Source organism: Monodelphis domestica, chromosome 5, assembly GCF_027887165.1.
Source record: "Monodelphis domestica isolate mMonDom1 chromosome 5, mMonDom1.pri, whole genome shotgun sequence".
NCBI classification, from domain to species: Eukaryota; Metazoa; Chordata; class Mammalia; order Didelphimorphia; family Didelphidae; genus Monodelphis; species Monodelphis domestica.
The window spans coordinates 108,478,222-108,505,575 of NC_077231.1; the positions used below are offsets into that span (position 1 = coordinate 108,478,222).

Below are 27,354 nucleotides of genomic sequence, written 5' to 3' on the forward strand. Positions count from 1 at the left end.
TGGGGTTCACAAGGACAGCTTGTTGGTGGCAGGGGTGCAGGCTAGATACAGGGATATAGAGTGATACTAACTAGCCTCTAGAGCAGGGGTCCCCAAACTTTTTACATGGGGGCCAGTTCACTGTCCCTCAGACCATTGGAAAGCCAGACCTAACCCTAACCCCAACCCTAACCCTAAATTCGTACAGTACAGTGCAGAATCCCCTCCCTCAGATCACTGCTCACCATGCTGATGTCTTCCATTGAGCAGCCACATAATTCTTTGCGTGGCACTTCATTCCCCTTTAGTTACTCTCAGAACAAGGCACCAACGGAAGTAGTACTGTGCGTGAGTGACACCTTGCTTTGCGGTGCTGCCACATACAGTGCTTCTCTCACTGACCACCAATGAAAGAGGTGCCCCTTCTGGAAGTGCAGTGGGGGCTGGATAAATGGCCTCAGGGGGCCACATGTGGCCTTTGGGCCATAGTTTGAGGACCCCTGCTAGAAGGAGTAAATCTGCATTTACCCACATAAATAAAGGGCTTTGGCTACCTAGCCTCACCAGCCACACACTTGATCAGGTATAGAAAGTGTCAAATCTGGGGCTTCTGTCCAAGAAAGGGTGACTGATTAGGAAAAATAAAGGGATCCAGTTGGAGCTGAAAGGAAATCAAGCCCAACATATTCATTTCCCAGAGGAAGACCTTGAGAACATGAAAAATTTAATGACTCACTCAGGGTTATATAGAAAGTAGGTAGAAAAATCAAGAACCCAGATCCTTTGGATGCTTCCTCATTTCCCAAAAATTTGGGAAGACTCAGGTGCTTTTTAAATTCTATTTATTGAATGACAAGAACTTATAACCTCTTCTCCATCCCCATCTGCAGGCCTTCTTAAACAAAAACAAACAAATAAATAAACACATAATTCGGTTCTGCTGCCCTGAGCTGTTGATACAAACTTGAACTATAAAATAAAACTGTAGGTTGGACCCTGCCCCAGAGGTACCTTGGACTTAATTGGAGCAGTGAACCCAGGCCACATGTTTTTGGAACAGCATACCCAGATCCGATTGTCGTGTAAGAGGACAAGGTTGACTAGCTGAAAAATGACTTATTCTCCATTCTTGAGTCTATTAGCAACTGCCTAACTTATCAGGGTTATTTCCAGGTAAGCATTCCAGTGATCCAGGCCTATCTTCTTTGGGAAGTCAGATTTTATTGAGCAGAGGCCATGCAAATGAGGAGACAGAGACAAGAAGTAAAGGGAATATATACAATTAAAACTCATCCCCTTCATTTTCATCTTCAAATGAGTCAGTTCCCACTTCTTCATAGTCTTTCTCCAGAGCAGCGAGGTCCTCTCTGGCCTCTGAAAATTCTCCTTCTTCCATGCCCTCCCCAACATACCAGTGCACAAAGGCCCGCTTAGCATACATCAAGTCAAACTTATGATCCAGTCGGGCCCAAGCCTCAGCAATGGCAGTGGTGTTGCTCAGCATGCAGACAGCCCGGTGAACTTTGGCCAGATCTCCTCCTGGTACTACTGTTGGGGGCTGATAGTTGATGCCCACCTAAGGTACAAAAAGATGGGAAAAAAATATTAGAGCTGATTCTCAAACAAGTGGGTGGGCATGTTGGGAATATACCAAATTCCAAAGACTTTGGTGATAATGATAAACCAAGAGAGGGTTGAGAAGTTGGAAGTGAGTGGGTGTAATGCTGAAAAGAAAACTCTTATCTCTTATCTCACAAAAACTTTATTCAAAGAAAAACCAGAGTTCCACCAGCCTAAAACTGACTATATCCCCCCACCCCGAATCTAATCAGATTCAAAGGTCCTTATATAGACCAATCCTGTGCCTGGAAGTAGGGGGTGTGGTCTCTCCCTGGCATGGGATTGGTCCACTCATAGACCAATCCTGTGCCTGGAAGTAGGGGGTGTGGTCTCTCCCTAGCACAGGATTGGTCCATTCAAGACCAATCCCTTGCCAAGAAGTAAGGGGAAGGGACCCCGGGGCATGCTGGGGGATACAGTTCCCCCTCTCCACCCCCCCCCCACAACATTTTTAAAACCCACACGGATAAGTATATGTAAAAGAAGAATAGGAAGAAGAGTTTGGGGTCCTCAGTATGAGGGGAAAGGAATAGAAAGGGGGAGTTGAGGGATAAGGAAGGAGCAGAGTGCTAGTTAAGATACATGGAAAATTGTAAGATTCCAAGAACTGGAGAAAGAAAGGCTCTAGAGAGGAACCATAGCTCGGGAATGCTGAGAAGAAAGGCCAACAACAGACATTGTTGCCTATCCCTTAGTGGAATGCTTTTCTCCCATAAATTGATTCTCCTCCTTTTTCTTTTTCTTTATATTTCCCACCATTGCTAATACAGTGCCTTCCAAATAATGGACACTAAGTAAATATTTGTTGAATGAATGAAAATCAATTATGGACAGAAAGGATTAATGGACACATATGAGTTGGTAAACATGAGTAGCACACAGGGTAGGTGTTAATGTGTAGGCAGATACATGGGCTGCCTAGTACATTTGTCCCTAAATGAGACAAGATCACAAGTAAGTTACTTTATAGATTGGAAATTTTGTAAAAAGTTGGTTTCTTGCCAGCTGAACATCCTACTTCCTTTTTAAAATATAACCAAAAAATGTAGGGAAGATGATCTTTCAAGGATTAGGACCCATTCACAATTCTTAGATCAACAGGGCATTATTTAGCTGGTGCCCATGTGTCCTGAGAGAGGCACAACTGAATGAATTGAATGAAACTTGTCTAAGAAAAACCAGCCATACCTGACTTGCTAACTGATCAAGTGACAGCAAATGGGCAATATGGCCTCTGGAAATACCAGTCCAGGCTGAAAATGGGGCAATGATCCTAGCAAGTGTTTCCCCAAAATCTCCTCCCTCAACCTTAGGCTTAGGAGATCCCCAAGAAACTAGAAAAAAACTTGGACTTCCGGTCTGAGGTTACCAAATCACAATTTTCTTTGAAAAGCTCTGGATGGGGCACTAGAAAAAAATTCTACATTTCACCTCCTATTTATTTCTCAACTTCATCTAATTTGGCTTTCAGTCCCACCACTCAAACAAATCTGGACTCTACAAGGTTCCCAGCTATTTCTTACCAGCTAAATCTGATGGTCTCTTACACATTCTTATCCTACTTGACTTCTCTGAAACTTGTGACACTGCTGATCTCTCTACCTTCTGTAGAATCTCTTCACCCTTCACTGCTTCACTGCTCCCTGCTGGTATTCCTCCTTTTTGTTCCTTCTTGGTCTCCTTTGCTAGAAACTGGAGAATCCATTACCACTACACACAAATATTCCCTAAGGCTAGCTCCTAAACCCTCCTCTCCTCTCTTTCTCAACACCTCTCTAGACCATTACAGAAGCTTCTTAAATGATTCATCTGCTTACATTATGTATCCTCTCCAACCTATGCTTTCTATGATTGCCAACATTTCTCCAAGGAACAATTTGACCATGTTATTCTCCCACTCAAAAATCTCTAGTGGTTTCCATTTGCCTCTGGGATAAAATACAAAGTCCTTACTCTAGACTGGAAAGCCCTTCCATAATCTGCCTCCATCCTCTCTAGTCTTATTGAATTTTTAATGTATTCCAGATTCTAGCCAAAATCGAAGCTGGTAGCGATTTCCAAAAGTCAGAATCTCTGTGCTCAAACGTATTCTATACTCATCTCTTCTTCTGACCATGTTGCTGTCTATAGTAGGGATTCAGTAAATGTTTAGGATCAATACATTTGGAACTGGAAAGGAGCCCAAGATCCAACCTCTAGTTTTACAAATGAGGAAACTGAGGTCTAGAGCTATTAAGTGACGTGAATGTGGTTGCACTGATAATATGTGGCACATGTGGAATCTGAAACTATGTTTTCTGACTTGAGTCAGCAATCTTTCCATTTCATGGTGATGATGATGATACCTAGAAAAAACCTATCATTATGAGAGTCACTCAGCCCATGGGAACACATCCTGCATGCTGGGCAGAATGATTCAGTCACTTGCCCAGAGTCAATTTCCATTCATCACCAATTAGACCTACATGGAAATAATATCAGAATTCATGACTGCCAACATTCAGGGACCTTTCATAGAATCTCATGCCATGTCTTTTGCCCTCTGAGATCTGGCATTTCCTAAAATAAGAATGATTCACCTATGTCTCTATTTGGTCTACCCGTCTTCCCTAGCTTTGGCAAGAGGAAAATGCCAGTCTTGTGGTAGCAGAAGGAGATGATTTCATTTTAAATTATTTCCTTTAATTATGTTATTTATTTCCCCAAATATATGAAAATAATGGGATGCATTTACTCTAATACCAAATGAACCTATCAAACACAAGCTTCTTTATAAGTGGAATTTAAAAATAAGTTTTAAAATAACTAGGTGAGGGATGCAAATTCTCATGTTAAACAGAGTTATGTTTTCTTACAGCTTGATTATTTGCTTGATTAAAATATAAAAATGAGAAAAGAATCATTATATTATAAAGAAGAAAATGTATATAGTCGCTAAGTTTTAGGACTATTAGGGACTCAAATTGAATTGTTATCCCTGAACCAGAATTAATGGCTCTGGGTTACAAGGGTTACAAGTTGTCAGGGACAACTAGGTGGGACAGTGGATAGAGACTTGGGTCTACGGTCAAATCCAGCCTCAGACACTTCCTAACTTTGTGACCCTGGGCAAGTCAATTCACCTCTGTTTGCCTCAATTTCCTAAACTGTAAATTATTTTTAAAAATTGCAAATTAATTAACAGCACCTACCTCATAAAGTTGTTGTGAAGATTAAATAAGTTTGTAAAACACTTAGCACAGTGCCTGGCATCTAGTAAATCCAATATGAATCCTTATTTCCTAAGTTGCTGAACATGAAATTAAATCTAAAATTTCTTAAATCTGATTTGTGAACTTAACTAGGTCATATGAATATGTGGATGTGTTTATCTAGTGAATCAGTTAAAACCAGAATCAAACCAACATTTCCCAAAATTACTAAACCAGATGACACTGGAGTAGCATAATAATCTAACTAAATTTGGAAGGAATCAACATTTCATAATAAATCTCTATGTCTCCAAGGTTCAGGAACCTCCAGATGAAAGCTTGCCTTCGCTCTGTTTTCTTTGCTCTCTTTCTCTCAAGCAGTGTGCTTACCTTGAAACCTGTGGGGCACCAGTCCACAAATTGGATGGTCCTCTTGGTCTTGATAGCAGCAATGGCAACATTCACATCCTTGGGGACAACATCCCCTCGGTAGAGCATACAGCAGGCCATGTACTTGCCGTGCCTTGGGTCACATTTTACCATCTGGCTATTGGGCTCAAAGCAGGAGCTGGTGATCTCAGCTACTGAAAGCTGCTCATGATAGGCTTTCTCAGAGGAAATGATGGGTGCATAGGTGACCAAGGGGAAGTGAATACGAGGATAAGGCACCAAATTGGTCTGGAACTCAGTGAGGTCCACATTAAGGGCTCCATCAAAGCGGAGAGAAGCGGTGATGGAGGAAACAATCTGGCTAATGAGGCGATTGAGGTTCGTGTAAGTTGGACGCTCGATATCCAGGTTTCGACGGCAGATGTCATAGATGGCCTCATTGTCTACCATGAAAGCACAGTCAGAGTGTTCCAGGGTGGTATGAGTGGTCAAGATGGAGTTATAAGGTTCAACCACTGCAGTGGAGACCTGGGGGGCCGGATAGATGGCAAACTCCAGCTTGGATTTCTTGCCATAATCGAGGGAAAGGCGTTCCATCAGCAGAGAGGTGAAGCCAGAGCCAGTGCCCCCACCAAAACTATGGAAGATGAGGAAGCCCTGAAGGCCTGAACAGGAGTCTGTCTAAGAGACAAAGAGACACCAAAAGGAACCATGGAGATGAAAGAGTTTGGGAGAAAGGGCTGGGAGTGGGCAAATGGTCTGATTACCAATGTCCCTTTGATCCAAGGCCAGAATAGATAGGACAAGGCAAATCAGACTGTGTGCCACTTAACTGAGTCTCATATTGGCCAAAAAAAAAAAAAAAAAGATCAGCAGAAACATCACATTCAACCTTAAAGAAGAAGCAGCCCTCACCTTCTGGTAGTATCAATTCTAAGACATAAAAGTGGGAAGGGCTAGGCAACAGGGATTCAGTGACTTGACCATAGTCACATAGCTAGAATGTGTCTGAGATCAAATTTGAACCCAGGACCTCTCATCTCCAGGCCTGGCACTCTGTCTACTGTCCTGCTTTGTCATGATGATGGACAGTTTCCTTCTGGATACTTTCTCTTGGTTTTCATGGTACTACTCTCTCCTGCTTCTCTCTCTCTCTCTCTCTCTCTCTCTCTCTCTCTCTCTCTCTCTCTCTCTCTCTCTCTCTCTCATTATTCCTCATCAGTTTTCTAGAATCACACATTGTCATTGTAAGATTGATCATGGTTCTTACAGCTTTCAAAGTTGTTTCTTTTTATAGTGTTGTTGCTATTGTATAAATTACTCCTGGTTCTTCTCATTTCATTATTTTTCAGTTTATTAAAATCCTTAAAATTACCTATTTGCTGAATTCAGACCTTCTTGTGATCCCTATCTTATCCCTAGGGATAATTCACCAAAAATTAACCTCATAGCCTAAGGACCAGTGGTGATGCTTGTCTTGAAGTGTGCCTGTCTGCTCTATTATCTATGTGTACTAAGGTGATGATTTATATACTACCTAGAAAAATGAGCTTTAACAATAGGATGGGGAAGATGAAAAGGTCTGAACTCAGCATATACCTGTTCCTAGTCTCTCTTCTCAACTTGGACACAGTGGGCCTGATGGCCTCTTCCCCAGATAATGCTAGAGATTTCTTTTCTTTTCTTTTTTTTTTAAAACCCTTACCTTCTGGCTTGGAATCAACACTAAGTATCGGTTCCGAAGCAGAAGAGAAATAAAGGCTAGGCAATTGAGGTTAAGTGGCTTGCCCAGGGTCACACATCTAGGATGTCGCTGAGGTCAAATTTGAACCCAAGATCTCCTGTCTCTAGGCTTTGGTCTCTATCTGAGTCACCTAGCTGCCCCAATGGAGAAGTTTTCAAGCAGAAAAAAAAAAAAAGCTAAGGTCCCTGGTTTCTAGTTGCAACCTAATTATATATTTAGGTTGTAGTCATGAATACACAAAGTCTGATAACAGATAAATTCTAAAGAGCTTTGGACTCACACAGTATTGTCATGAGACCTGAATTTCAGTTCCAGATCTTCTGTTATCTAACTGTGTGACCTTAAATGAGGAACATAATCTCTCTGAAACTGTTTCCATATCTATAAAAAGAGGTTGAACTAGATGGTCTTCCAAGAAGGGCCAGTGATTATGCTTATCTTAGAGCCCATATTCAGTGCAAACCTATGGATGTCACCATTTCTCCACAGTTTTATCCTTTGAAGCTATGTCCAATGGCTTGGCATCGATGGACATTTGTTTCCCTTACCAGCTCAGAGAGAAAACAGTTTTCTGGCCATCTTCATCATTCCCTACCCTTAACCTTTCCACACACGTACCAGTTTCCTGATTCGGTCCAATACCAGGTCAATGCTCTCCTTGCCAATGGTATAGTGGCCACGGGCATAGTTGTTGGCAGCATCTTCCTTTCCAGTAATCAGCTGCTCTGGATGGAAGAGCTGTCGATAGGTACCAGCCCGAACCTCATCTGCAAAGAGAAAAAGATCATAAGTATTTTTTTATGCCATTATCAAAACCAAAACCAGAACTAACACTGTTCCTGCCCTGGACACCTGGAATCAGTGGAGAATGAGGAAAAGCATCAATGTCAAGGGTGACCAGGTGTCAGTGGATAGAGAGCCAGACCTGAAGATGAGAGAAGTACTTGGGTTCAAATCTGACCTCAAGTATGTCCTAGCTATGTGACCCTGGGCACATCACTTAACCCCAGATATCTAGCCCTTACTATTCTACTACCTTGGAACCAATAATCAATATCAATTCTAAGACAGATGATAAGAGCCCATAGTTAATTCAGACTTCATCTTCCCCAATCCCTATCTTCCTCTGTGTTCCCTTTCTACTATGTCTTTGGAACTCTTTTTTTTTCTTTCATCCCCATAGCACTTTATCTCTCCCTCTCCATTCCTCTGATCTTCTGGTACTTACTGAAACCTAGTTTTCTACTAATGATGCCAACATCTTTTCATGCTCTAAGACAGATGACTCCTTCTCTTACACTCTTTTACATACAGTTAAGCAGTCAGTCACACTATGCTAAGTGTTGGGCATATAAAGAAATGCAAAAGACAATCCTTGCCTTCAAGGAGCTCAAATGCTAATGGGGGAGACAACATGTGAACAATTGTGTATAAACTATATCTAGGATAAACAGGAAATAATCACTCCATAGAGGGAAAGCACTAAACTGTAGTTCCTGAACTAGAAGGGAAAGATGATCACTGGTCCCTCAAGGAAGGACTATCTAGTTCAGCATCTTTTTTTTTTAATAGATATGGAAACTCAGTTTCAAAGAGACTAAGTTCTTCGTTTAAGGTCAAAGAGTTAGACTGGTAATGATTTCGTAGAGAAGGTAAGATTTTAACCGGGACTTAAAGTCAGGCTGTGAAGATGAGGAGGGAGAGCATTCCAGGCATGCCAGTAAAAATTCCAGGAGCAGAGAGATAAGAGTGTCTTATTTGAAGAGCAGCAAGGAGGTCAGTGTCCCTGGACTGAAGAGTAGGGGGCAAAAGGATTAGAAACGTGGGGATGGCACTAGATTATAAAGGACTTTGAACACCAGAGAATTTTATATTTAATCCTGGAGGTGATAGGAAACCACTGGAATTTATTGCAGAGGTTAGGGGGAAGTGATGTGGTCTGCTTTGAGCCTTAGAAAGTTTTCACTTAAGTAGCTGAATGGAGAATGAGCTGATGTAGGGAGAGACTTGTGGCAAGTAGACCAAAAAGCAAGGTATTGCAATAGTCCAAGCACAAGAAGACAAAGACCTGCACCAGGGTGAAGGCAGTATCAGAAGAGAGAAGAAGGGAATATTAGAGAGATGCTGCAAAGGTGAAATCAACAGGCAAGGACAACAGATTGTATGGGGATGGGGCATGAAGAGGTAGTGAGGAGATGACAAAGACACCCATGTTCCAAGTCTAGTAAACAGAGGATGGTGTTGCCTTCAATAGCAATAGTGCTGAGTTGTCTTGTAGATATCTACAGGACATCCAGTTCAAGATATGAAATAGACTACTGGAGATTCAAGACTGGAGCTCAGCAAAGAGGTTAGGGCTGGATAAGTAGATTTGAGAGTCATCAGCATAGAGATGATAATTGAATCCATGGGAGCTGATAAGCTTACCAAGAGAAGTAATCTAGAGGGAGAAGAGAAAAAGACAGAGTTCTATGGGACATGGACAATTAATTAGTAGACAGAATCTGAATGAAATTCTAGCCAAGGAGACAAAGAAGAAGCAGTCAGGTAGGAAGAGGACCAGAGAGAGTGGTGTCCTGAAAACCTAGAGAAGATAGTATCAATGAAAAAGAGTGATAAACTGTCCAAGACTGCAGAGAAGTCAAAAAGGTTGAGGAATGAGAAAAAGTCATTGGATCTGGCAACTGAGATTGTTGGTAACATACAGGACAAGAGGGAAGATTTGACATTTTCTTGATCCTTGCTGCCATTTTTATACCTGCCCTCTGCTACCTCCCCCCAGCAGCCATTTCTCCTTTGAAGTTCATCTCCTGTCCACATCTTTATTGCTGTCCTCGGTGGACATGTATGCTACTTTTCTTCCTCCCTAATAAGTTCAACATATCTCAAAGTTCAATTCTCAACCCTGCACCCCTTACTCTCTTGAATATCCTGATTGCCAAGTTCTTCTGTCTCCTCAGTTCCCATGACCTTCCTTGCCAGTCTACTTCAAAGGCCAACAAGAATGATTTGGGGCCTCTCACTCCCCTCAACTCAACTGAATTTGTCCCAGGTGCTAGAATTCTGTCATAACTCTGTACAGATCAGCTAGTCTGGCTTTGAGGAGAGGAGACTTCCTTCCCTATTCTCCTCTTTACCATTCCAAACTCAGAAGGATGAGCAGCTGGTGGTGGAAGAACTCTAAAGAGGCAGGCATCAGTGGCATGAGGATACAATCCATAAAGGGAAAGATCTACATGTGTAACCTAGCTGGATTGGGAGGAACTAAAAGATTTAACAAGTTAATAAAAGTTAAAGTTAACAAAAGATTTCTCAAATAATTTTAAAGAATTAGAAGGGAGCTTAGAAATCCAACTCCTTCATTTAAAAAATAATCCTTACTTTCCATTTTACAATCAATTCTATGTATAGGTTCCAAGGCAAAAGAGTGGTAAGGACTAGGCAATGGGGGTTAAGTGACTTGCCCAGGGTTACACAGCTGGGAAATGTCTGAGGCCAGATTTGAACCCTGGACCTTCTGTCTCTAGGTCTGGCTATCTACTGAGCTACCCAGCCACCACCACCAAACCCCTGATTTTAAATTATGAGGAAATTTGGATCCAACAAGGGGGAAGACCTTCCATAAGAAGTAAGAGACAAAGTAAGACATGAACCCAGCTCTTCTGACTCTGAGTTCCTTGCTTTTTTCCACATCACATTCTCCCTCTTCACCTATAAATATCCACAAAGGTAAATCATTCTGGTCCCTATTCCAACTACATCTTTCTATCAGTCATACTACTTCCTTTTTTAAATGTTTATTATATTTTTTCAATGACACATAAAAACAAATTTTTTAACCCTTACCTTCCTTAAAAGGTCTTAGAATCGGGGGCAGCTGGGTAGCTCAGTGGATTGAGAGCCAGGCCTAGAAACGGGACATCCTGGGTTCAAATCTGGCCTCAGACACTTCCCAGCTGTGTGATCCTGGGCAAGTCACTTAACCCCCACTGCCAACCTTTGTCACTCTTCTGCCTTGGAGCCAATACACAGTACTGATTCCAATACAGAAGGTAAGGGTTAAAAAAAAAAGGTCTTAGAGTCAACACTAAGTATCTGTTCCAAGGCAGAAGAGTGAAAAGGGTTGGCAGTGGAGGTTAAGTGACTTGCCCAGGATCACATAACTAGGAAGTGTTAGATTTGAACTTGGGACCTCCCCCTCTAGGCCTGATTATCTATCCACTAGCCATCTAGCTGCCTCCCCCCAAACAGTATTTGACAACTGTCTTCTGACATAGTCACTCTACTTTCAAAAAGACTATCAAGTATTTTTCCAGTTACCCATAAGGACAACCTTCAGTTTGAGTTTGTTTGTTTGTTTTTTTAAGCCACATTCACAAGGAGGTGCCTGGAAGTTCTATTTAATCACAGAATAGGATTTTGCCAAATAGCTTTTATAAATTGCTCTAACCCTTACTTCAAATGCCGGGTGAGTCAAGAGGCAGATTGATAGGGTATTAAGCCCAAGAGGATCAACCGATCATGCCTTTTCAGGACTGCCAAGCATGAAGCACGCTTCCCACTTCTCAACAAGGGGGTATAGAATGAAAAGCCTCTGTTCAGACACAGCCAATCGATTGGTTAGTTTTACTTAACCGTGTGCTCATATGTTACTTTTTTTGGAAATTTTTATTTAGTCAATTTAGAACATTATTCCTTGGTTACAAGAATCATGTTCTGTTGTTTTTTAAAGAGCATCAAAAACATTTTTTAAAGCAAAGAACAAAGAAATTGGAGGGAACTCTCATTCAAGCAAAGGTTGGATAGATGGTCTTTGAAGCCCATTCCAACTGAGCTTCTGTGAAATCCTGGGTCAGTGTACTTGGACTAGGGGTTGGATTTTCATGCTCCAACCAATAAGTTGTATGACTTTGGGCAAGTCCCTTTCAACTTCTCTCAGCATCAATTTCCTCCTCTGCGAAATAAGGAGGCTGGACTTGGTGGTTTTTTGAGGTTCCTTTCAAATCTAAAGCTCTTGCTTCTATGATCCTCTTACTAGAAACTTCTGGATGTGGTTGTGCTGTAGACTACCCCCAAAAGTCAGATCCAAGAAGGGGAACAAAACGTAAGAACACAAGCACCACCTCCATGCAAAATCTGGATTTCCCAGCATTTGTCAGTGTCCAAGTTGGGCCAGTCCTGATGAGTAGGTACTTACCTACGACAGAGGGTTCCAGGTCAACCATTACTGCCCGGGGCACATGCTTCCCCGTGCCAGTCTCACTGAAAAAGGTGGTGAAGGAATCATCATTGTTGATCTTGCTGGCCTGGGTGCCAAAAGTACCATCAGCTTGGATGCCGTGCTCTAAGCAGAAGAGCTCCCAACAAGCATTGCCAATCTGGACTCCTGCTTGACCCACATGGACTGATATACACTCACGCTGTGAGAGGGGAGGGAAGAAGAGAGAGAATATAGAGTGCAAATGATTCCTTCACCTGCTAGTCCCCTTCCCACCCCTGCCCCCATTTCTGGGAGTTTGTTCATCTCTGAAATGTCCCTAAGCAGAAACTCAATCTGTACCTGTCGCTATTCACCTGCAACCCTCCACCTGAACACATCTAGGTCTGGGATAATGATTGATCCCCTGGAATGTGACCCGAGATTATACCCTCTTCCCTTTGCCTCCCATGAGGGCACAGTATGGTTTGGGGTATAAAAGCAGGAGCTTAAAGGTCTAGTTTGAAGGTCTGGACTTTTGCTCAAAAGAGCAAATTCCATATTTCCCTTCTCTCTCTTCCCTCCTCTACTTCTACCAAAGTAGCAGCCAGCCCAGAGCCACAAGGCTTGCAAAACAGATTCCATCAGAGAAAGCAGGTGACTCATCTATTCATTTCTATTCTTATCCATGGTTTGACGCAGACTGGGATGGCATTTAGGAACTCTGAGTTATCCAGAATGGAACTGGAGGAGCTCCCTGCCCATTGCATTCAGTCCGGAAGCAAGGACTGTGCTGAATGGGCTCCCCGTGGCTCCTGTAAATTTTCTAATTCTCCAGGGGCAGAACTAACACATGGACAGCAAGGCAACATCCCGATATCTTTCCCCCCAAAGAATGCCAGGACCAAGTGCTTCCTAATTCGCTAATTCCACAAGTGGTTAAGGAAAACCTGCTACAAGCCTACATCTATGCTCTACCCTGAGAGATACAGGACAAGTATAATGTGTGCTCCATACCACCAAAGAACATACAAGTTAGCATACAAATATGAAACAATTAGGAATCAATACTAGACACTATTTAATAAAGTAGTAAATTCATAGACTAACAGTTTAAAGCTAGAAAGGTGCTTAGAGATAGCTCATCCTATCCAATGCCTTCATTTTACATATGGGGAAACTGAGGTCCACAGAAGCAAATAGACTTTTTCAAAAGCATGCTAATCGGTGGCAAAATCAGGGCTAGAATTTAGGCTCAGTCTTTTTCTTTTATACTACAGTTTAAAATAGTTAAGCAACAAAATACATATAAGTGCTCTGGACCATTGGGTATGTAAATAGAATTTTGTACCCTTGACCTATGTTTCCCAGAATCCCTTTCCTTTTGTCCCCACATTATGTTCTTCTGTTTGCAAGATAAAGTTTGTGTAACTCTTCTCTTCCCCTCCTTTTCTCTTTCTCTGTCTCTGTGTCTGTATCTGTCTCTCCCTTTCCCTCTCTCCCTCTCCCTGTCCCTCCCTCTCTCTGTCTTTTTCTCTCTGTCTCTCTCTCTCCCCTCTCTCTGTCTGTCTCTTTCTCTCTCCCTCTCTCTGTCTCAGTCTCTCCCTCTCTCTGTCCCTCTGTTTCTGTCTCTCTGTCTCTCCCTCTCTCTCTCTTTCCCTCTCTTTCTGTCTCTCTCTCCCTCTCTCTGTCTCTCTCTCCCTCTCTCTGTCTCTCTCCCTCTCTCTGTCTCTCTGTCTGTCTCTCCCTTTCTCTCTTTTCCTCTAGTGTGTTCGGGTGGGAAACTCTTCTTTACTAAGCTATCACTTTCCTCTGCTACAAGTTATTGTGAATAAATCTTATAAAATATAATACTTGGAATTATTGTATATTAATTTTTAATCTTCCATGGGAAATTTTCTGACCCATTCTTCCTGGCCCAAAATCAATCAATCAGGCAACTATCATTTATTAAGTGACTATAAAGAGAAGAACAGATAAGCTCGATAAATCAGTGGCCCCAACTCTGGACCTGGAGGTCTCCTTTAGCATCTCCTGGGCCCTCTCTCAAAGACTCTGCTCCATCCTACAGTTTCCTCAATTCCACCTTCACCTTAGAACTACCCTTGGGCACAAGAGGAGGAGGTTTATACTTCAGAGGCTTTTTTATGGTCTGGACCCTGGATGGCATTAGGATTCTCTATTTCAAAATCCCTAGCTCACTACCTTACCGGTTTACATCTGTGCACCCTGCAGTTAGCTGCAGCTTTCTAGCTTCTTAAAGGTGGCATCATCACTCTGAAGCATCAGAACATCTGAAAGGCTGGCCTCCACACATTCCTTTGCTCTATAAACACTGGAAAGGCAGGGCTTTATCTAATTCTGTATCTCCTCCTTTCGTACCTCTAGAGGGTCCTTATCCAAGGGACAACTCTGCCTGTAGCTTGTTTCTCTTCTTCCTTTCCTTCCAGAATAACAGCCAGGATAACTTACTTCCCTGGGACTTAGGGGAGGCAGGGAAGAAGAGGGTAGAGCAAAAAGTCCCTAAGCTATGCATATTTTGTGATCCAGTAAAACCACTTTTAGTCTCCAAAGAAATTAAAGAAAGAGGGAAAGGAACCATATGGGCAAAATATTTATAATAGCTTTTTTTGTTGTAGCAAAGACCTGGAAACTAAAGGGGTGCCCATCATTTGGAGAGTGGCTGAGCAAATTATGGCATATAAATGCAATGAAATAATACTGTGCCATAAGAAATCATGAAAGGGATGGCTTCAGAGAAACGTAGGTGGGCAGCTGGGTGACTCAGTGGATTGAGAGCCAAGCCTAGAGGTGGGACGTCCTGGATTCAAATTTGGCCTCAGACATATCCTAGCTGCATGTACCTGGACAAGTCACTTAACTCCCCATGGCCTAGCCCTTACCATTCTTCTGCCTTAGAACCAAATAATAATAATAATATTGATTCTAAGATGGAGGTATGGGTTTAAAGACAGACAGAGAAAGAGAGATAGAGACAAAGAAAAATCTAGGAAGAATTATATAAACCATTATAAAATAAAGTGAGCAGAACCAGGGGAAAAATTATACAGTAACAACATTTACATAAATACCACAATTTTGTACAATAACAAAAGAAAAAACAGCTTTGAAAGGACAGTGATTCTAGAGAATAGAGGACGAAGGATGCACCACACTAAGACCTCCTGTCTCTAGACCTGGTCTCTTTCTACTGAGTCACCTAGCCATCCCTAAATGCATTATATATTTAAAAGGAAAAGTTGAACATAAGAAAGAATTCTCCATTCTTTACCATTCTCTTTCTGTTCTACTATGGGAACAGAAATGTTCATTTAAGTTGATGTTTGTTGAGTTCTAAATTAAAAAGAATGAAATTCTTAAAAAAAACAAAGAAAAAGGAAAGAAGAATATTAAAATAAGTGATAATTTTATTAAATAATAATTTAATAAATACATTAATTAATAAATAATTTTAAAAATACTTTAAAAAAAACATGGATTTGAAGCCTAAAGACTTGGATCAGTTCTGCCCCCTGTGTCACTGGGCAAATCACTTTACCTCTTAAGCCTTAGTTTCCTAATTTGTAAAATGAAGGGATCATAAAGATAATCTCCCAAATCTCCTCTAGCTCTAAATCTGATTCCCTGCTGAGAGAAGTAATAGGATGAGCTAAGGAGTTACAAAATTATTCAAGGAAGGGTTAACTATAAACCACCAGCTTAGTGACTTCCATATGTTCAGTTGCCTCTTCTTTTTTTTCCCCCCAAATAAAAATGCTTTTCTTTTGTCTTAGAATCAGTATTCTGTATTGGTTCAAAAACAGAAGAGTGACAAGGACTAGGCAATGGATGATTAAGTGATTTCATCAGGGCCACACAGCTAGGAAGGTTCTGAGGCTAGATTTGAAGCCAGGACTTCCCATCTCTAGACCTGGCTCTGCCTTCAGTGAGCCACTGGGGCTGCCTCCTCAGTTTCCTCTTAATTATCTTGTGCCCCCATACTATTAATCAATATGCCCATCTTCTTTCACAGTCTCTACCTGTAGAATTCAAAGCAGGCTGTTTTCACTGCCAATCTCGTCCATTAAGGTTATGGGTTACCAGAGACCAGGAATGTCTAGGTGGCCCCAACATGCCCAGAAACTATCTTCAATCCAGGGTAATGGAAAGTCACCAGAGGAAAGAAAGGAGTTAAAATGGCAGCACAGGGAACAGAGGATCCCTACATGATTACATTCTTCTCATCGTCTTCCTGTTTTGAGTCTACATAAAATCCTCCCAGACCTTGCAATGTAAGGTGGAGTCCTTTTTCCCCTCTAAAGGATATTTTGGGTGGAAAGAGGGGGAAAAGGCTGGCAGGCTCTCCTGCCCAAATCCTCTAGCTTATGAGATTGAAAAAGCCTTCTCTAGCATCATCCTAATAAGCTTCTCCAGAGCCCTGAAATCGTCAAATGAAATTCTCCCATATGAAAAAATACAACACAGACACGGAGCCTGGGAAAGCCTGTCCTGCTGCCCACCAACAAGGGAGAAGCTAGCAAGATTGGCTAGCTTCTGGCCAGACTCCACACAGAAGACCCCCTCAGTCGATGGTAACCTAAGGCAATAGTCAAGCCATGTCAAGGCACCGGGGCCTTCGTGCCCCTAATTTCAGATTCTAAAATTTCAGATCAGAAGCAAAGAAAACTAAAGGTTGGCTCATAAAAGCAGCTTCTTTGAAAATAGGTCATCCCTCCCTAACAGAGCCAGGGTCTGATATGCCTCAGCCCTAGTTGGGGTAAGCTGATCCTACAGAGGAAATTTAAGTCCTAGGACTGCTCCAAACTCATATTTCAAATACCCTTTCTGGCCATCCAGGATGCACACTTATTCTTTCTAACTATATCTGCGTGCCTCTATTTTAAACCTCAGGGCTCTCTGGCTTAAGGGGTTGTTTTTTGTCTAATCTCTGTCTGTTTTTATGAAGTTAGTTTATTTAGCCAACTGGAGGCAAGTTATTTTGGGGGGTCCATTTCCCTGAGAAGTATGTGTGTGAGGCTTAAAATCATACAGCTCTAGACTCTCCAGAAGTCACTTAGTCTACTTCTAGCCTTCATGTCAGTTTCAGGGGCAGTGAGGTGGTCCAGTGGGTAGGGTACAGGGCTTGGAATCATGAAGACTCATTTTCTGGAGTTCAAATCTCATACACTTACTAGCTGTGTGGTCCTAGACAAATTATTTAACTTTGTTTGCCTCAGTTTCCTCATCTGTCAAATGAGCTAGAGAAGTAAATGACAAACCACTCTGGTACCTTTGCTGAGGAAATCCCAAATGGGATTGCGAAGAGTTGGACACAACTGAAAAACAATTGAACATAGTCTTCAGGTCACCTAAGCTGTCCTTGATAGATAATTGGAAATAACAGCAAAGAAAATATTATACTATACTTTTAAAAGCTCCTGTTCTAACCTCCCCATCAAGAAATCCTTTCAAATGTTTTGACTTCTATCACCCAGGGTTCTATTGTAATATATTGCTCTCTAGATGAAGAATAAATGGTCACATCTTTTATAAAAGATTTCTTCATCTTTCCTCTTCCTTCTTTCCTTCCTTCTTTTCTTTTTTCTTTCTTTCTTTTTTCTTTCTTCCTTTCTCTCTCTCTTTCTTTCTTTCTCTCTTTTTTCTTTCTTTCTTTCTTTCTTCCTTTCTCTCTTTCTCTCTCTCTCTCTCTCTCTCTTTCTTTCTTTCTTTCTTTCTTTCTTTCTTTCTTTCTTTCTTTCTTTCTTTCTTTCTTTCTTTCTTTCTCTCCTCTCTCTGTCTCTCTCTCTCTCTGTCTCTCTCTCTCTCTCTGTCTCTCTCTCTCTCTCTGTCTCTCTCTCTCTCTCTGTCTCTGTCTCTCTCTCTCTCTCTGTCTCTCTCTGTCTCTGTCTCTGTCTCTGTCTCTCTCTCTCTCTCTCTCTCTCTCTCTCTCTCTCTCTCTCTCTCTCTCTCCTAAAAGGCTTGAAAAGTATTTGGTTACTTTGTAAACAAATGTTGAATATTCATCTTAGGAAAGTACTTTAAACTGCCCTGGAGCAAATCCTAGTTTAAATCTTGAAATTAATTTTAAAATTATATTTGCAACTCTGATGACTCACTTATCATGGAATATCGTCATTATGCTTATCTGCATTTATACATACCTTCTCACCTTGTTAGCTTATATGCTCAATGAAGACAAGGGTCATGTCTTATCCAGGAAGCATTTAGTAAAGGTTTGTTAGATTAATGTTGGTTGAACAAATCTTGCAATCTCACATGGCACAAGCTTTTGTTGGGTTAGAAAAAAATTATATTGCTAGTAGTCAGGCTAGGATTGTAAGGAATATATGCTGTTGGTCGGGGTAGCTAGTGTAAATGAGACATTTATTTATAATACAGAGGAAAAATTAAAAGCTAATGAACTTCAAAAGAGATTGTTTGGACTCCTGCCCTATTAATTCTAATTAGGACATATTTTAATTGGAGACTCACTCAGATCGAAGGATAAGGGTGAACAAATAGGCCTAGATTCATGTCAACGAGTAAATGTGGCACAAAAAGATTAAGATACTAAATTAAGGGCTAGAATAAAGCCTAGAATATTCATTATGATGAAAAGAAATTGGAAATTGGGTGCTTCTTATTAAGTGGTATCAGAACAATGGGTTATAAGAAGATAAATGAATAGAACAACTAGGTAGCATGGTGCATAGAGCTCTAGGCCTGGAATCCAGAACACCTGGGTTCAAATCTGACCAGACACTGCTATCTGGGTGACCTTGGGCAAGTCACTTAACCTCATTTGCCTAGCCCCTGTCCTTCTGTCTTACAGTTGTTACTAAGTTAGAAATTAAGAGTTTTTTTTTTTTAAAGATATGTGATCTAAAAGTTTTTTTTAGTTTTGTGGAGTTACAGGAAATCATAGGGCCATAAATTTGTACCTAAAAGGGATCCTAGAAGTTGTCAAATCCAACTCCATTTTACAGATAAGGAATCTGAGGCTCAGAGAGGTTATGTGATTCAAAATAAGGTCACATAGTTAGTGACAGATCATTGGAGTTTTTCAGTCTCAGGTAAAATGCTATCTATTCTTCTTTCCCATTCATGTCAATTCTACTCAACAAATATTGATTGAGAACCTGCTATGGTCCAGGCCTTTTGCTTTTTCAAAATTCACCTCCATTTTCCAACTTTTCCTTCCCTTCAGAAATCAAGCAAACATAACTATCTGCCCCTTTCAGACTTTTTCAATTTTGATGTTTGAAAGAGGCAAAGACAAAACCACCCTAAGAAATGTATACATAAAAAATACTAAGAAAGGACTATTTCTTTCTTACTTTCTTTCTCTCTCTCCTTCCTTCCTTCCTTCCTTCCTTCCTTCCTTCCTTCCTTCCTTCCTTCCTTCCTTCCTTCCTTCCTTCCTTCCTTCCTTCCTTCCTTCCTTCCTTCCTTCCTTCCTTCCTTCCTTCCTTCCCTCCCTCCCTCCCTCCCTCCCTCCCTCCCTCCCTCCCTCCCTCCCTCCCTCCCTCCCTCTCTCTCTCTCTCTCTCTCTCTCTCTCTCTCTCTCTCTCTCTCTCTCTCTCTCTCTCTCTTTCTTTCTTTCTTTCTTTCTTTCTTTCTTTCTTTCTTTCTTTCTTTCTTTCTTTCTTTCTTTCTTTCTTTCTTTCTTTCTTTCTTTCTTTCTTTCTTTCTTTCTTTCTTTCTTTCTTTCTTTCTTTCTTTCTTTCTTTCTTTCTTTCTTTCTTTCTTTCTTTCTCTTTCCTCTCTTTCTCCTAAAAGAGAAAGGGCAAAATTTACTACATTATTCTGTGTTACAGCTGAGAACTTTGGAAACCATAAATAGGAGCTCATGCTCCCATAATTGTTTTGTGATTAGCAAGCAAAATGCATTGCCTTGTTATGACTTAGCAAAGAGAGATGAGCATTTGGTTATTGATCATGAATGAGGAGCCATTTCTGAATCATGAAAAATTGGTCCAAAAAAAAAGAAAAAGATCTCAGAGCTGTGTGAGTCTGTTTCTCTCTGGCTGCCATCTTGGAAGTGGAGAAGAACCTTGAAACCCAGCAGAACTAGGGAAGATTCTACCCCTCCTGGGCTAAGCTTTCTAAAAGAATATAATATCTCAGGCAAGGACATCATCTAAGTCTGAAGCTTGATGTGCCAGAGACTACAGATTTCAGCAAGGAGCCAGACCAGCGGAGCAGAGGAACAGCCCAGTCTAACTGTCCAGTGGCTTGACCTTTCTATGCTTGGTTAGGAGGTAGTCCACCACAGCACTGAAGCAGCCCAGCTTTGCTAAGCAACAGAATCACTCATCCAACACAAATCAATTGAAGTGACCTTTGGAAAGACAGGTCCCAAGAAAAAGGATGTTGGATCCAAAATTCCAGTCATGTTTCCCTGGCCCACATGTGCTATGTATACATGGAGCCTCACTACCATAGCCACTTCTTTTGTGCCCACTTTCCTCCATGGACACACTGTGTGCATTGGTGGGAGAGTGCACCCCATGTTTATGCATGGAATGTTATGTAATTATCGTTCTTGTATTGCCTTTTTTGGAAATACTTTTGATTAAAAGTTCATTGAGCAAATTAGTTGGTTCATTCATGGGATTATTTGGGGTTCAGAAAATACAGCATAGTAGCAATAGCTATTGACAAAGATTAGCCCTGAAATCCTGAAAAGATAGCAGCCATTTTTTCTTAGGAAACTCCAATCTGCTGACCTGGGTACCAGTTGAGGGGAAATGAGGTTGAGAGGCAATAATTATGGATCTTATCCTGACCTATTTTGTAGAGAAGCTAGACTTTTGGTCACTTCCCTTGAAGTTATTATTCTTAACATTCATTATATAAATGGCATACAAGCTTTCAATTTTGCATTTTACTGCGCTTTGGCTATGGGAGGGGTGGGAGGAGGGGAGGGAAAGAACATGAATCATGTAACCATTGAAAAATATTCTAAATTAATGAATTAAATAAAAATTTCCAATTTTGCATTTTATTCAACTTACAGTGTCATTGTTAGAATGATTTTGATCCTATAGAGGACCAGAACATTTTCCTATCCTTCATCTTTAAAGGTTCTCTTCCTCCTCTAATTTCTTTTCTTTTCTTTTTTTTCAAACCCTTACTTTCCATCTTAGAATCAATGCTGTGTATTGGTTCCAAGGCAGAAGAGCAATAAGGTCTAAGCAATGGAGATTAAGTGACTTGCCCAGGGTCACACAGCTAGTGAGTGTTTGAGGTCAAATTTTAACCCAGGACTGCCTGGCTCTTGATCCCATGAGCCACCTAGCTGCACCTCCTCCTCTAATTTCTACGCAGGTTTGTTCAAGGCTATTTAGCCCATACTTGGAGGGATACTGTCAGGAATTCTCAATTTTCTGCAGTATAATTTTTAATTAACTTTCATTATTTATGTGGTTCTTTGCAATATTTTGACTCCTACCATTTTAATCTCTTGGTTTTTCATTTTCAGTTGTTGAATAAGGAAATTCAGAATTTCTAATATACTTCTGTTTTCCAGGTTCCATTCCATTTTTTTTAAACCCTTACCTTCCATCTTGGAATCAGTACTGTGTATTGGTTCCAAGGCAGAAGAGTGGTGAGGGCTAGGCAATGAGGAATAAGTGACTTGCTTAAGGTCACACGTTTAAGAAGTGTCTGATGTCACACTTGAACCCAGGACCTCTTGTCTCTAGGCCTGGCTCCCAATCCACTGAGCTACCCAGCTGTCCCCCCTCCATTCCATTTTTGGTAGCTTTTAACTAGGTGACATGGAGTTCAAGTTTTCTATTTCTATTTCTGATAGATACTGATTTATTAGTATCTGCTAGATACTAATTTCTGTTCATCTGCTAGATACCGATAAACTCTCCTAATGTCTTTTAGCAAGTCCTTAATTGTTTTCTCAAGGCATTTCTGTCATGGTGGCATTTGATTCTTGTCCTTAATAGTTTTCCTGGATAACTCCACTCCTATTGCACTTACCATAGCAATAGCCATAATATATACTCCGTGTGGGGGTCTTGGCTTTGTTTCTTATTCATTGTCAAGTACTATGGTACAATGCTTGTAAATATTGCCAAATAATGTGGGAAATGATAGTTTTAACAGATACCAGCTTTTAAAAATTGCTCTTTTGGTATAGTTTATCTATTTGATGGATTCAATTTGAAAAGACTTTTTGAAACTCCAAGTATGTACATCTTTTCAGAATCATTCAAGCCACTCTCATTTTTTGTCATCAATTTTATTCATTGGTGGCACTTCTGGTGTTTGAGATAAATGCGGTTTTCAGTGCCTTCAGTCTTCAACTCTTCCTTCTTTAAATTTAAGCAATTTCTCAGTTTTTCACTCTTATTTCACCTAATTTGAGCTTAGCAATGAAGTTTTGTCCTTACAGTTGCCCTCCTACATTGATATTATATAATTTGGAGCTAAGAATCTCTTTGAGAAAAAGTCATATTAAGTCCTTGCCTGAGTCCGTTAAAAATCTGTTTCCTGTTTTGATCTGTAATGGTGGCAAATACTTAATGCCTTCCTAACTTCACTACATTGGATATATATGTACTCCTGGTTTGCCTGCTTTAGTGGAGAGTGCAAAATGCACTGAAGCATTTTCAATTTTTGCAGTATTATTATTTCTGAGTTGCTTGGTTAAATTTTGCCTTCTTGTGACACCAGAACACCTGGCACCAGTTGATTCACCATCTTCCATGTCAAGGTGATCATCAGAATGGTCCCAAGCAGGGCGAGTCTACAGCCTTATGTCCCCAGTAGGGTGGGAACAACATCATTTTAAACCAATTTTTATTGATCTCTTTTAATTTTTTACATCACAAAATTTCTCCCATATCCCTTTGAAAGGATTTTATTTATTATTAGCAGATTATCAGTAGAAAATAATAATAAAATAATCATTCCTTTGAAAGGAATTGCTGAAGAAAAAAAAAGAAAAAGAGAAAAATCCAGCAAACTTACATCAATATAGAAGGAGGGGGGAAAACCTGATGTACACAATGTTGACATTAGTAGGATCCTGACCTTCCCCTACACACATATACATCATTTTCCCATACTACTTTAGCACCAAATTTGTTCTTTATCATTTTGCAACATTTCCTTTTGACTGTTTTGCATTGGTTGTTCTTTCATTTACATTGTTGTATTCATTGTGTGTATTGTTTTCCTGGTTCTGCTTATTTCATTTTCATCAATTCATGTAAGTCTTTCAATGGGAGAACAATATTTTAATCTCCCTTGTCCCCATGCAAGTTGTTTAGGTTTTTCCCTAAAAGGTATTTAAACCATTCTCAAGACTTCATTGTCTCATGGAACTAAAGTTCTAGACTGTTGACAGCACTTCCTGGTCGCCTGAGTACAGACAGCCCTGGGGAGCTTCAGCCCTTCTCTAATGGTTGGTTGGAGAACCACAGTGGGCAGTGAAGAGCATAGCTCAAGTGAATTAATTTGCAATGTCCTCATTGCATATTCTTGTGGAATATCCTTCCCCTGTTATGGCTATGTACATCTTCTTTTGTTGACTGTTAAATCATCTTATTGTCCATCACCATTAAGGGACCAGCCTGAGGAGGGTTCAGCACACACAACACCCATCTGTTTCTTAGATTTATAGACACAGCTTCATCACACTAGCTGTGATACTAACCCAAAGCCCAATTGTACGCCATTATAGGGTTCTTTCCTAATTAAACCACCAGGAACATTACCCTGGGTAGCTTTCCTTTACTCTGCCATCGCCTCCTCCTCCCATTGATGATGGGTTAGGATTTCTGATAATTATTATTAAGGGAACAGGACACTTTAATAAGGGCACTCAGCATCCCATAGCCACAGCTCTCCAACCTAAACAGATTGTCACTGAGGAGTTCCTCTCCAAACACGTGTCTGATCCATTGAGCCGGCAACCCCATAACTATAAGAAAGAGGGTAAATGATGTTACATGTGGGTTTGTTGAAGACTGTGAGGATATTTTTGGAAGGATACTATTGTGAATGCCAGAACCTCTGACCTTAAACCCATAATATGTCACTCAGCTCTCAGGAAGGTTAAATGCAGTCTGCCTGAAAAGTAACAGAAGGGATTGCTTGTTTCTAGCAAACTTTGAACCTAGAACAAGCTAAACCTAATAACCACAACTCCTACTATGGTGGAAGATTGCTTAAAAACTCTAAATCTTGGTGGAACCTATCTTCAACAATAGATACATCCCCAAATCTTGGATCTTGCACCAGCAACTCACTGTGTATAGGTCAAGGGAAAGGATTATCAGTGAAAAATAATAATAACACAAATACTAACAATAATAACTGCATATCAGTCTACTCAGTAGGTGTCCAAGATATGCCTTACTTTAAGAAATTCATTATATAAAAAAAATTGAAACCACCTACATTAGAGACTGATTATTTATTTGATAAAAAATTCCCTCATTTACTCCATTAAAAAGTCAGCCACAGGTTTCTCTGAAGTAGCCAGCTCCCTAGAAGAACTTAAAATAGGCTACTTAGAAACTTTGATTTGCATAGAACTTACTAGGAATACATCCAGGACTGTGCTAGAGCCAGCTCTTACTAGCTTGGACCAATTGTTAAATCATTAACACTGTTAAATTGTTAGCCAGTTGTTAAATTTTTACTATTAGCATTCACCCAAAAAATTGTCAATTACTTAAAAATCAGGGTTTAATTTATTATTCGAATTTAAGATGGTGTTAACAATGCAGATTAAATTTAAAAGTGTGTAAGCTAACTCCTACCACTCCACCCCAGCCTGTTTGTTAAACATTTATCAGAACACCTCTGTATTGCTCTCTCTATAAAGTTTGGAAGCAAGAGAGCCCTAAAAGCAGAAGAAATAAAGTTCTCATCAAACTAGAAACCTGGTAATGGAGGACTACTACTACCTATAATAATAATAATAGTATAAATATTAAACTAATAGTAATAAGGGAAAGCATTTATAGAATGCTTTAAGATTTGCAAAGTACTTTGAATACTTTCTCTTGTTTAAGCCTCACAACACTCATGAACATACCTACTGTGTGAAGAAAGATGCATGAAGAATGACAGTAGGTTTAATATTATATAGTGCTTTACCCAGTGAACTCTGCCCTACACAGGGTAGGCTTGGAGTGATTGCCATGTGGAAGCCCTACTATGTAATCCAGAAGCAAATGAGGGAGCACACAAGAAAGTACTTTGAACATTTTATAAAGGGCCATCTTAATAGGAGATGCTCAATGGCAAAACTTCAGATCACTTGCTTTCTTTTTGCAGTAGAGGAAACCCAGACCAATGAAGTCCCCTGCTAAACTTACACAGAGCCAGAAGTACCCTGAGTCAGAGTCCTGTCCTATTTCATTACCACATCCTCTGGACTGCAAGAGAGGAGCCTAACTGGTCATTTTTAGGACAAGACCCCTTCTCCCCTATGAGATTTATCATTATAATTTTGCTTACTGTTCTTTTTCAGACATTTGCCCCTTGGACCAGAATGCCAAAGAGAGTAGATGGTGCGGAGGGTGGGGGAAAGAGGTTTAGGAAAAAACTACATGGGGAAGGAGAAAGAAGAAGGTCATACAAAGGTAGACAGGAAAGCAGGAGCTGACAATTAGTACAGCTCTAAGCAGGGCATGTGTTCTTCTACCTTCCATTCCCCACCCCCATCATCTTTCTCTGCCCTTCCCCTGTGGTAGTTGGGCCAGAAGTACTATAATTACCATCTTGTACAGGGACTGAAATTTGAGGAGTCTTTATGGGGTTTGCTTTGCTACCTATTTCAGGGATCTGGGATGGGGGAAGTGTTTTAACTTGAAGGCCTAGGGATTCTAGAATGTGACCCAAGAGGAGATCTCTGAGGGATCCCCAGAAAATTAGATATCTAATTGAAGATTCGAGTAGTCCCTGAATTGTAGCTTAGGAAGAGGAGAAAGGGACCAAGTTGCTACTTTTATCTTCTGGGGGGGAGAGAGGTGGAAAAAATGGTAGGAAGTGGAGAACGATGTTGGGATACTGAAGAGTAATAGCCTCCTTGGGTCACTGTGATCCTTCTTGACTCAGCCTGAGACTGAAAGTTGCTAGCCTACTTGCTAGCCTTCTGTCCACCCCAACCCCACACTCAGAGGGAAGGGCCAGGTCACAGAACTGAAGGAACTCTACATGCCTCCCTTCCCACTCAAATTCTGAGGCCATCCAAAGGTATCAGCTGAGGCCACCTTTTCCTTCCAACACCTGTGAAGATGTAATGTTAAAGGAGCAACAGATCTGGAGGCAGAATAACTGGGTTTGAGCCTCAGCTCTAGTACTTAGCCAGTGTGACCTCAGAAAGTTATTTGACCTCTCGGGGTCTGACTCTAAGGTCCTTTCCAGCTCTAAATCCTTCGAACCTGTACATTCCAAGCCATTTCTGCTAGCCAGCAGGAGAAATGTTTCCCCAGCATTACTCCTCCTACCACACTACCCATGGCAAACACCCCGACCCAGTTTGGATCTTCCCACATCAGTTAAATGGAAGTTTCCCTGATTCTCAGGACAATTCCCTTCGGTCTTTTGTCACTAACCCCACTCGGAGGCTCCTGATCTCCCTAATTCTCCAACTCCGGGTCGACCCTCTTCTGCTTTCTGCACTTTCCCTTCAGGTAAGTTGCCCCTGGGTCCCCGGATGCCCCGCTCTACAGTTGCTGGTGCTGAAATTTCCTCTGAACCCTCGGGGTCCAGGACGTGTTCCTCTCACCTGTCCCCTACCTTTAGCCCTCCAAAGAAGCCACTTTCCCTTCATTTCTGGCAGCGCCAGTTCTCTCTCTTTAACCCCTCCCCCTTCCCCTTCCCCCCTCCCGCCTTCTCAGGGACCCCAGGTCTGGGGTCTCTCACCATCCTGACGGCAGCAGCTGCAGCGCTTGTCTCCTCTTCGCAGATTCAGCCTCTCCACCCCTCAGCTTGTGTGTACCCTCTCCACTGCTGTGTGACACACTGAGGCTAGAGGGAGCCAGGGACAGACTCGCAAACTGTGTGGCTGCCCTCCAGCTTCACAGTCCCCTGGGGATAAGGGAGTGGGAGGAGTAACTCCAAGGGACTTCTTCCCCCATTGCCTCCGTGCTCCAGCCTTCCGAACTAAGGAAGGCAAAAAGACACTTGGGCAATTTTCTGCTGCGGCTGCTACTCCTCCCAGGTTCTACTTACAGGCACATTATGGTGGCAGAGCT

At 41.2% G+C, this 27,354-nt stretch overlaps 1 protein-coding gene across 1 annotated transcript; it reads right to left on the minus strand.

Annotated features, from left to right (window-relative positions):
* Positions 1-804: 804 nt before the first annotated feature.
* Positions 805-27,354, minus strand: LOC100022210 (tubulin alpha-8 chain). The gene is made up of 5 exons (XM_007503858.3): positions 27,023-27,354; positions 12,122-12,344; positions 7,543-7,691; positions 5,181-5,861; positions 805-1,555 (listed from the first exon to the last, which is right to left on the minus strand). Exons 1-5 carry the CDS (start codon positions 27,023-27,025, stop codon positions 1,262-1,264), a joined length of 1,350 nt encoding a protein of 449 aa, XP_007503920.1. The 5' UTR covers positions 27,026-27,354; the 3' UTR covers positions 805-1,261.

Bases quoted from the DNA above. Each gene is read 5' to 3' on its own strand.
- LOC100022210 (XM_007503858.3), bottom strand. The intron at 7,692-12,121 runs GTAAGTACCTAC...TTCTCTTTGCAG, and splicing joins CCTGGAACCCTCTGTCGTAG to ATGAGGTTCGGGCTGGTACC. The intron at 5,862-7,542 runs GTACGTGTGTGG...TTTGTCTCTTAG, and splicing joins TGGACCGAATCAGGAAACTG to ACAGACTCCTGTTCAGGCCT.